The sequence below is a fragment of the Pholis gunnellus genome (genome assembly GCF_910591455.1).
Source record: "Pholis gunnellus genome assembly, chromosome: 8".
NCBI classification, from domain to species: Eukaryota; Metazoa; Chordata; class Actinopteri; order Perciformes; family Pholidae; genus Pholis; species Pholis gunnellus.
This window is the reverse complement of record NC_136534.1, coordinates 6,849,985-6,861,410: the sequence shown is the minus strand read 5'-3', so window position 1 is coordinate 6,861,410 and position 11,426 is coordinate 6,849,985. Positions and strand designations below refer to the sequence as shown.

At 44.8% G+C, this 11,426-nt stretch overlaps 1 protein-coding gene across 2 annotated transcripts in view; it reads left to right on the top strand.

The window, feature by feature from the left end:
* The first annotated feature begins 739 nt into the window (after nucleotides 1–739).
* Nucleotides 740–11,426, top strand: part of me1 (malic enzyme 1, NADP(+)-dependent, cytosolic) — a 68,529-nt gene continuing 57,842 nt past the window's right edge. The window contains exon 1 of one of the 2 annotated variants that reach the window (XM_079164010.1): nucleotides 740–949. In XM_079164010.1, the coding sequence (XP_079020136.1) occupies nucleotides 818–949 (132 nt within the window). In that variant the 5' untranslated portion in view covers nucleotides 740–817. The remainder of the gene's footprint in view (nucleotides 950–11,426) is intronic. The other variant, XM_079164011.1, reaches the window with a different exon arrangement.

The following is an 11,426-nucleotide window of genomic DNA, read 5'->3' as shown; positions in this document are numbered from 1 at the left end:
ACTCATCAAAAAACTGGATGGATAGTCCACATTTTACATGGTAGAATATGTGAACTGTTTATTTAAGACCGAACAAATTCCTGGGAATGTTGCTCGCACAGTGTGACTTAGTTACTGTAGACGTATCATTATTATAACTGCTACAGCTATATCTCCTGGTGCTACTATTACTTTAGCTACTTCATGTAACTTAGTTCGGGTTAAAAGTTGTTTTGTAGACAGTTCACCAAGAAAATAACAATCAATATGAATAAACTTATACAAACTCATATGTTTATAAAGATAATAGTATAAGTGAATTCAAATTCAGTTTAGTCTTACATCATTTTTTTAATATGTAAGACGCAATATGAATAACCCAGCAGCCTGATCAATACACTGACGTCTTAATAACTACAGTACAGATGCCATTAATTAACCCAATAAAACTCCTGCTACAATACTGTTTGAAACTATGTCGTTATTATTCCGATTCTTTATTTAATAGAAAAGTTAATGCATAGAGAAAAAAGTGTACTTTAGTTCATTTGTACATTTCAGGTGTTCCTGTATATACTGTATAATATATATATAATATATGTATATATATATGCCTTGCACCTGTTGCAGGATGATACTACGGAGGGACTTTGCACGTATCAAGACCGTCAGGGAACAATAAAAACGGCCTCATTGATAAGGAGACTCCGGTTGTCATTAAATTCCCTTAAGTGACTACATAGGCAGAGGGTGCGAGCAGAGCTCAGTGGTCGGACCTGCGCATCCACTTGTTGAGTTCACAACAGTTCACCGTCGCTCTATTTAAAGAGGCAACAACATGGCACGCGCCGGTCTGGTCAGACGGGAATCAGTGGAAACCGAGATGCACAAGTCCGAAGATAAAATAAAAAGCTTCGTTTACACCAAGAAGAAGGGCTACGATGTTATCCGGAACCCCTCCTTGAACAAGGTCAGTGTGGAGACAGTTGTGTTAGTTGTCGGCTTAGTTTCCGTGAACGGCAAGGTTGACGAGCAAACTGCTGCTGCCTTCAGGCGCTGTAGGACATATTAGAGGCGGCAACGACCACAACAACGTTTTTGCTAATAAGTTACTACAGTGCTTATGCTAAAGATTGACAACTAACTTACTAAGATTCCATTTCCCACCTAATTTGTGGCGTTGATTATCATCTTCACCACACAAGCAGCAACCATCAATACTGTTTGATGTGTGCCACATGTATTTAATAGTTTATTAAGCTGTATAGGTCCTCTTGTTTATATTTCTGGACCGCGTTCAGAGAACTCGAGAAGCAAGTGAACGCAACATTATCCAGGAGGTTTAGGTATCAGCTTTGGACGCGTTTATATTTAGATTTAAAGAGACCAAACGGCGTAGTCACACAGAGAGGGTTTTTTATTAGTATTGCCCTGTGACGTATTGCTTTACAGAGACTCTTGCGGTGTGTCAGGAGCTTAACATAAGGAATGGATCATCAGGCCTGTCCTCCCAACAGTGAACATTACAATATGTGATCCAGCATATTATGACAAGCTCGCTGTGGAAGCTCATATATCTTGTCAAGTGTAAGCCAAATGTTTTTAGATTTAAAGTTGTTTTCATTTTCTCTTCTGGTCGTAAAATGAGGAACAGAGTTTGAAGTTGCTTAATCGTGGAAAAAAAATGTTGCTGAGCAGCTTCCTCTTGGATCGGGAGATAAGCGGAAGACTGTGGGCTGCTGAGATTTCCAACATGATTCCTTTGCTGTTGACTTAGCCTGATGTCATTTTTTTAACCATGCTCAACAATAAAAAGCCTCTGGCAGCGTCTGAGCCTTTCCAGTGTTTTCTCTTGGTTTGTGTGGCAGCACGGGGCCCCAGAGGTCAAGCTGTGGTGACAGCGTCTCTGTCCATGGTGCTGACTGACCACCTGAACAACTGGCTGAATTCAGGGCCACTCTCATGTCAAGTGTGACCTACAAGCAGAGCCTGGCCTGACAGCTCTTTGTCAAAGCCAGGCTAATTTTAGAACACTTGAACTTTCTATTTCTTCCCTCTGAGTGGTTTTTCTCGGCACCCTCACCGGCCAAATGTCTTCCCATCTCGGAAGCTACAGGAGAACTGTAGGCCTGTCCACGTCTAATCTTTAATCTCTTCTGGTTTGTTTCTCTATGAGTTTGCAGCTACAATAGTCTAATCGCTATACATGTTTAGTTTCAAAGCTGCTCCGCTCTGATAAAGGCCGCAGTCAGTTTTCCACAGTTGGTCGGTGTAAACAGCGAGCCCCGATAAGTGAGACAGTGGAGTTCAAACAGGCCAGTGTCTGTGGAGCGAGGAGTGGCGAGCTGGTGGCGGCACAGAGACGCGCTTGTTAGCGCAAGTTAATGACTCCACTCCTGAGACCGCCACATGCTGTTTGTTTTCACGTGCGTGGTGTGGTGGGGCGAGGTGAAGCGTGTGCACCGATTGCTTTATGACTAATAAGACACAAGTTAGGGCACCCTGTGCGCTCAATCAGAGACACGTCTTGCTTGTTTAAACATTCACACAAACGTGCTGTTTGTAGAAATGTAACAAATCATTTGGGATAATATTTACCAAAAACAAACCACACTGTCAATGTGAAGAATACTTTATGTTGTGTCACTTTAGAGGAAGTCCGTTGAAATTGCATAGCGGCACAAAACAGAAGGTTCTGTTCTTGTAGCATTAAAAAAAAAAGCAACATCCTCTTTTTGACATAAGGTAATGGTTTATGGGAAACGGGACCCTCATCAGGAGACACAGCAGCACTGTGAGTTATTAAGCAGTGACACATCCTGCACAACCTGATGATTACCAGCAGCGAGAGCGGCGCTGGTATTGTTTTCACCCTGTGAGTCTGTGGGTGTGTCATCATGACGAAACGTGGTCCCGGAGACACCTGCTGTACTGGTTTTGAGTACTTTGCTAGCTGTTGTTATTTCTGTTATGTCTGTATGTATGTATGTATGTCTGTCTGTGGAAAGCTACAGCAGTGCAAAATCTAGTTACTAAACTTCCCAGGTGTGTAGAGATCACAATGAAGGCCGAGTTTGAAGATGGGTGTGGTCTCTGCAAAGGGGTAGGAAGTAGGGAAGAGTTCATTGCTTCATTCTTCTTAAAATCTCATCAGACTGAGGTGATGGCTGTTTGCTATGGAGGTCAAACCGGGACCTATAGCCTCAGCGCCTAAACCTGGCCCAGTAAACTGTTTGTTTACGTCTCAATTTACACCTTGGGGCCCTGAATGGACCCAGTGTACAAGAGGGCTCTTAAAGAGGGCGAGATAGGTTGACCTAAAGCCATGGGACCGGCCTGGCACTCAGGATGTTTCGCTGTATTTTGTGTGTTTTATTAAAGGTCTGTTGAGAACGAGGCCTCAGACATTCAAATTTGGAGCCTTTACTAGAACAGTAAAGATGTGTTTGAAGCATAGAGACACAGAAATATCATTTTACTCACAGTTTTAAGACTCACACTCCCTCATCTGTTGTACTTACTGTCCTGTTTCTTGCTCATTCCTCTTTCTCTTAATTTCCTTTGTTTTTCTGTGAGTAAATGTTATGAAAGCCACAGTTCTTTCTTCCTCTGTTTACAAGAAGGCTGAGTATGGCCAACTTTAAAAGGGAGGAGAACTCCCTTTTAAAGTTGGCCATCTTAAATGAGCTCACATTTAATTTTGTTACATTGTTTTGTAAAACAAATGTGGTATAATGAGATTAAACTGGCATTGAAGCTACCAGGATCTGAGGAGCCAGTATGTTTGTTTTTAATGTTTTATTTTATTTTATTTATTATGTCAAGCTCAGATATCTTGCTATAACCTTTTATAGTGTACACCACAATTTTAAGTGACTGTAAAATCAACTTATTTTGGTCAGAGGAGATAGAAAGAACACAACCATTCCTACACTTAGAATGAAAGCAGCTCATCTGGGTTGGTGGTTGTATCCGATCTGCCTCTCGTCACTCGGTTAAAGTGACCCCAAAACACAGGCTCGCTCAAACACACACACAGGTCAGAGTCATAGCAGGAAAAAAAAACAGGTTTGTTATGCAGCCAGGTGAACCATCCACTGTCAGCCCCGTGCATGAACCGGGGCTGAGGAAATTGGAGGAGAAGCTAGGAAATGACTGCTAAAGAGAGTTTAGTGGCCAGGCACAGGCAGGCCTCTGTGGCTCAGGCGCTGGCACATTATTGCCCCTCCCTCTGATTTCAGCGAGCCCCTCGGGGCCGAGGCATGTTTACCTCCCTGGGCCGGCCCACTTCACCCCTAACAGGAGCCAGTCACAGCACAACCTGCTAATTGATGCTGAGGGACGCGGCGCTGAAAGCACCCTGTCCTCACATCTGCAGGCTTGGATTTCCTTTTAATCCCCCCAGTCCCACGCTTATACTGTATGTGCGGGGCTGATGCATGCACACACCACCAACAAACCTAGCACGCACGCTCGCTCGCACGCATGCAGCCTCACCTTGCTCTGCGGCACCAACGCTCCCTCCTTCCTCTCTGGAGGTGGAACCGGATATTATAGGTGTGTTTTGTGTGCGCTCGCTGCGCAATAAAGAGACGAAGTGGGGTGCGAAGGGCGTAGAAAGGGTGCTCTGTGGCGAGGAAGAGAGCGCTGGCCGCACTCCACAGACGACCTCTGTCCCCCAGCTTGATCACACGTTAATGAGGCATCTGTGTGGATCCCGGCCCCCTCAGCGCGTCGCTCTGACGCTGGTTCCGCCTGCCGGGGCCTTGGAAAACGACAACAACAACAGGCTCCTTAAAAAATGCTCTTAGCACCCAATCAGGGATGCTGTTTCACCTCAAGCGCTGGGCCGAGCTGCCGGTGTGTCGGCGGGCCAACAGATGCCCATTCACAGGCTCTCTACTGTGGGGGAAGGGGACTGTAACAAGTGCAGTCAGTCATAAAGGTTTAGGAGAATGAGAACTGAAGCTCCTGTCTGTCGGGCACGTTCTACTTGTTTAAACAAAATAACATCAAACCTGATAAAATACAGTCATGAGTAATGAAATGGTGAATGCTTTCAGTGCTAAATCCCAAGGACTCACATTGATCCCCTCGATTAAGCAGCGATGTTTCGTTTATTGAGGTTCTTAAAAATCGCTAACTCGATGCATCGCTTGAGCCCGCGAACCCTGAATAAAACGGAGAGCCCGGTGCCAAGGCGGGCGCTGCAATTGAAGGCCCCATTTGCATCCACAGATGAAAGGCTTCAAGTAAGAGTCTCTGTTGTTGGCGAGTGCCGAACAACAGTGTATCTGATTGGGCATCGGGGATAGCGCTGATGGTCCTGATAACCTTCTGCAGCAACTGGAAGTAATTAGGCTCTCATGTTAGATTTATTCTGGTTTGACCGCTACACTCATCGACTTTTTTTTCCTCCCCTCACCAGGTTTGCATTTCCTTCTAAACCTGAGACCGCCATAAATAGATTTAGCAACAAACAAAAATGGCAACAAATATGCCCAGATTTTAATTCTGAAATGGAAATATTTCTGTTTCTTCGTGGCTCTCTGAATCCTCTTTCCTTTGGTTACGTGTCACGCTTTGCTGGTCGCTGCACGGCGTCTGACACGCTGAGTTTTCCATGTGAATCGTAATGCGCTCCAGCCGGCCTGCGTTTCTAGCAAGGACTGATAAGGGTTTTATAACCGCGCGTGCACTCTAATAGAATTATGTCACAATTGGTAAAAGGTGCCGGTGAGACAACAGCTGGATGACCCGACGCTGACTCCAGCCGATGCAGTCTGGAGCTTTGATTTCCCACTGAGTCACTGTGTCAGCGTGACACAAGGATGAAGTTTGTTTTCTGCCCAGTCAAGACTTATAAAAGCTTGATGCTGACCATTTGTGCTGGTGAAGCATTACAGCAGTGCTCTGTTTGTGCTGCTAGCCGAGGTTCCCATGGACCTCGGTAATCTTTCTACATTTATTAGTCTTGTCAGCTTTCTGGACCCTATTCTTCATACGATCAACATTTCACAACCGAAGGAAAATCCTCTGGTGGATATTTGTGATGAAAGAGCAGGGTTTTCTTTTTGAAATGCAATAAGTTCACTGGTATTTCTTGACTCGATAAGATAAGGGGAGTAAACAATGAGCCTCTAATGATGCTTATTCTGGCAGATGTCACGTTTTTACCCCATGAGCCCTTAAATAGTTTCACATTTTGGAAAATACAATGCAGGGCTGTTCGATTACGGCACAAACTTTGGAAACATCATGCATCTAGAAAAAACATTTTGTACAGTTTAAGTTAAGTTAAATGCATCAAACTGCATCAAACTGGTGCACTTTCAGAGCAAAATTAAGAGACTAGATCAAGAACTCTGTGCTCTTGTTTTCATAAACTTTGCAAGAAAATCTGACTTAAAGCAGTGACACCTCAAGACTCCAGGAAGTGACTGCACATAACTCCCCGTAAAACAGCAAATTGTACTTTGGATTTTAGAGGTATCTCATGTTAATTAGTGAGATTAAGAGTGGCAGGTCGGAAGAGTTTTTAGCCATACTAGCGGTCGTCAACCACTTTGACCTCACAGCGTCGGAGCCTCTTGCATGGCAAATGTGCGTAGCTACGTTGCTACTCACAGTTTTGATCTCAATCATGTGCGAGTAATGCTGTGTTCCTTTTGAACTGGGAAGCAGAAATGTATGTGTTCCCAGTTAGAAATTTCACCTGGAACACTGCCTGATGTCAGATTTCCGACTTGGAAAGTCGGACGAACCCGACCCCTAACTCAAAATCCAAGATGGCACCGTGCATCGACAGTAAAAAAGATGGAGCAATATGATGTTGATGGCTGGAGCAAACCCCAAGTTTCTGACTTGTTCTACTGGAACGCAATCAACTCTGGCGTGATGTCATTCCCAGCTCCTAATCCCGATTTTCGGGGTAAATGGAATATAGAGTAACAGTAACTTTTCCAAAGGCCATTGCATGGGGGATTCTGACATCACGGCACTGTCTGGTGGGGCAGAAATTAAGTGAGAATGCTAGGTGTGTGTGTGTGTGTGTGTGTATTACGACAGCGGTTATGTGAGGTTGAACTCGATGATGTTGGCAGCGAGATTACAAGCCTTCGTTTAACTGAGCGGTGAAAATGGAACAAACCTTTCTCTGTTCAGACTTTACGCAGAGCAGCTGCACTTGTCGATCCACCTCACTAGGTGGACCGCCAGAGCTCCATGGATGATGAGTGTGTGAGTGTGTGAGTGGGTTGTCTCAGGTGTGGCCAGGTGTTCCAGTTTGACCGCACGCATTGTCGGTGACCAGACATTCCTCTGATGGACTGGAGTGGATCGGCCAGACAGAAAGAAAGTGCACCTTCGTTCCCCTCCAGTAACCAACCCCAACTTGAGCCTTACACACACACACACACACACACACACACACACACACACACACAGGCACCTGTAGACACAAACACATACTCTAACATCTTCATAAACCAGTTTAAATAGCTTAACCTGCGGCCCCATAAGTGCTTTTATCAGTGTTTTCTTCAGGGCTGGCTCAAATAAAGTGTAATATGATCACACTGTCAATTCACCTGTCTCTGCGTACACACACACACAACACACACACACACACACACACACACACACACCTACACACACACACACACACACACACACACACACACACACACACACACACACACACACACACAAGTGTGATGCTGTGTTTAGTCAGCAGCAGGTCTCTCTAAATAGCTCGACCTCCTCAGCTCACTTTTGTGTGTTTTTTTTTGTCAGGTGGTCCTCATTCATGAGAGGACAACGGAGGAGCCATTAGCTTGTCCCAGACAGACAGAGAGAGTAGGAGACAGTCTGAGCCTCATCACCTTCCTATGAAGCTCATCTCAAGCATCCCCTTCTACCCCCCCCCCCCCCCCCCCCCCTCTTCCCTTCAATGCTGCTTTTGTCTCTTACTTTAGAGTCAGAGTGGCGGAGGTCTTGTCGTGTCTTCACAAAGACCCAGCAGCAAGAATTTAAAGGTAGTATTTGGTTTCAGCGTCCTGCGACTTAGTGGATATATGGACATGATGTACAAATGGTTTTCCCAAGCGCAGAGAGATGGCTATCATTGAGACTGATGCTGTGTAGAGTGACAGGTTTCGTGGTGGTTGCAGCCCCGTTTAAAAAAAAGCGTTGCAAATGTTTCGCTCAACTTTGAGATGTTCATTTTTGCCGTTGACCGATAGTAAACCATCTTGATCAGAGCTGACCTTTGAGGGAACTGAGAGCTGGAGAGCTCCAAAATGAAGGAATCTTCCGAACCAATCATCTTGTGAACGTGGGTGGATGAATTTTGCTAGCATCACCCCTCCCCTGACTCCAAATGCTCCCACCACTAGCAGATCCAACACAAAGAAGGAAAAACAGCAAACTCTAAGTGTACTTAGCTGTTTCCCTCTTAAGTTAAGCTGTGCTCTTTACCATTAACCGTAAGCTACAGCCTTTACTGGTGGCAGTGTTACGGCCCGTTTCTTGTATTCTAACAGTAGTGATGTTTCTTTGCAAAGTTCTTTTCTTCTACATTTTTACTGTCTGGGTGCATTTAGAGAGGCGGCTGCCAAGTAGGTGATCATTTGTTCAGAATACGTTTCTGTCCTCACAGAAACTAGCAGTGACCACAGGAAAACACATTATGGTGGAGCTCCATCAGTGGAGTACCAGAGGTGAGACTGGCTCACTGCTGTTTTACACAAATACTGAAGGCGGCTGCGATTCTACCGATGCAAAGATAGCCGTAATTCACCCGTTTGCTGTTATTTTTACGACAAACTCTGACATTGGAAATATATTTGAGATTTCCAATAAAACAGTTCATCCAGCAGACACTTGTTGTTCGTGACCTTGTAACACAAGTCACAAGGATTTTGCTTCCGATGAGGAGGTAGTGTGAAACACCTGTATGAAGTTACACATGGCTGTCTAGGCCAATACTGTCATTTGGACACTGCCAATGAATGCTGAAGCCCAAAGTGAATTGGCTTGGATGTTTTTCCGGCAACACTCAGGCTCCTAAGGGACCTGGACTGTGGAGCATGAAAGGGCTGCCTCAGGGGGATTGGCCTGCGTTTGAAGAGCCCCGCATGTCCGCTACCTCCACCCACTCAAGGCTGCCCTCCCTAAGTCAACAGCGGCTCGGTTTCCAAGGCTGTTTGACCAACAAGCGTGTCTGTGCATTCACAAGTTGACACCTCCTGATTTAAGGAGCCGCTGCTCTTTCATATTTGCTCAGGAAGAGGAATTTAAGACGCTCTTTCCGGTCGGCCTCAGAGCTCGGTGTTGCTCGGCGGGGATCATTAAATTAGAGTGACTGTCTGCTCACTGATGGAAGATTAGGACAAGAGATGCGCTGTTGTAGTCCATCTTGAAAGCTTTGATGAACTGTTTCTGGGCTGGTTATACCAACTTTACCTCTCAAGTTATTTTCACCAGCATTTTCTGCCTTGTTCATTTAAAGCAAAATCAAATACAAATATCTTCAAAAATAAAGTCCAGTTTTATCAAGACCTGCAATCAAACAAACAGTGACATAGGTTAAGGTCTTTCTCTCTAAACCAAACATATGAAATTAATCTTAAAAAGCCGGCACGCAGAGCTCCCTTTCTGCCTCCTCGTTTTGCTTTTTCTCAGTGCTCCTGTCAAACAGCATTATTAGCACAGTGCAGCAATGTTGATAGAGAAAACGCTAGTTATCTCTCTGATTAATGCGTTTGGCCCTGCAAACAAAGTTTTCGAAGCGCCATAGTCCCCGGGGCTGCTAATGACCAAAATTAGTTGAGGAACACGGCACATTTGTTGGGAGGCATTCATTGGGAAAAGCTTAGTCAGGCAGTAAGATCCTGAGAGGAGACGGGCCGGAGCTGATGTGTGCTCTTTCTCTCCCTCCTGAGAGGAAGGCATGGATTTAAAGGGCTTTACTCACAGGGCGATCCTCTTGAATCCTGCAACGGCTGCCATTTTTGCAGGAAACAGATGGGGGGGGGGGGCATCTGGCCTTTTTTAGTGAGAAAACCTATGGGGTTTGGACACAATAGGGCAACCTGGTACTCAATACTGTTCGAATACAAACATAGGCAGAAGTGAGAGCTTACATGGACAAAGAAATGACAGTGACCAGGCATCTCGCTTCATATTCATCCTGAACAAGTCACAATAAGGCAGTTCGTTGTCATGACCTTTTGCTGAACTTTACCTTTATCTTTTCTACACAAGTAGATTGAGCGTAGCCATTGTGAGATATCGACCGTATCAAAGTACAAGTCTAGTAAATAATAAGTACAAAATGATAACCATACTAACCTGGAGACAAATATTTGTTGAACTCATTGGCCTATGTTTGAGGCGTTGTGTCCGTTCTGCTTTACAAATTATTAACAGTCTCTTTGTGTGTTTCATGTGACGGCCTTGCCCTATACATTCCTCAACTTCTTCCTGTGCCTTTTTATGAAAGATGGACCGATAGCAAGTGTAAAGATTAGACATGGACCATAAATTTGAACCTTCCAATACCACCCAACAGGCTCTAGTCGTAGACATATGATTTACTTACTTGTATGGGATGTTTTTAAAGATCCACTTCAAACTGTAACTTCTTTACATTATAGTGTCAGTCTTCTCTGGTAAAGATCAGCCTCAGTGCTGTTGTCTCACGTCTAGCACTGAATGACCCTCTTGTCTGGTGCTTCATACAGGTGCTCTGGTGTTTCCCCCTCTGGCAGGTTTATTGGGCTCAGTGTGCAGTCCCGTCTGTCACTGAACACTGCCGGAGGAGATAATGAGCTGTCTGTGATTGGCTGTAAGTCCGTACAGGATACAGGGCAGTACAGTACATCATTATGGAAGAGATGGAATCAGATGCATCAGCTAATCTGATAAGTTACCTACGATCTCTGCAGAGATCTTTGGGGAATTTCACACTGACTGTTCTACTGAGACTCAAACTTCAGTTGGATCTCTGGAGTCAGAGTCCAGAGGGTCGACCAGGACTCCGTGGTACCCGTCTTTTGCACGCAGATTGTAAGCCATTCAAAAAGAAAGTTGTGTGCTTTTTCAGGAGCCTGATTTAGCAGCTTGGCTGTCAATGACGGGTCATCTTTGTTGTACAGGACATTGAATTAAATTGGTAAAACACTGTAATAGTCTTTCCCTGCAGCAAGATGAAAACAGTGGTCTGCAATAAACCTTTTTGAAATGAAATTATTAATGCCTGAATACAATTTAGCTGCTTCAGTTTCAGGGTGCTGGTATTGTGCATGCTGGCTCACCATCACGCTGTAATGAGTCATTAATTACTGGGACACTTGAGTAGAGCCATCTTTAATGTCGTAGGGCTTTTCCCACTATGACATGCAATGGAAAAGGGCCAGTCCGGGATTTGAGCCCGGGACCTCTCA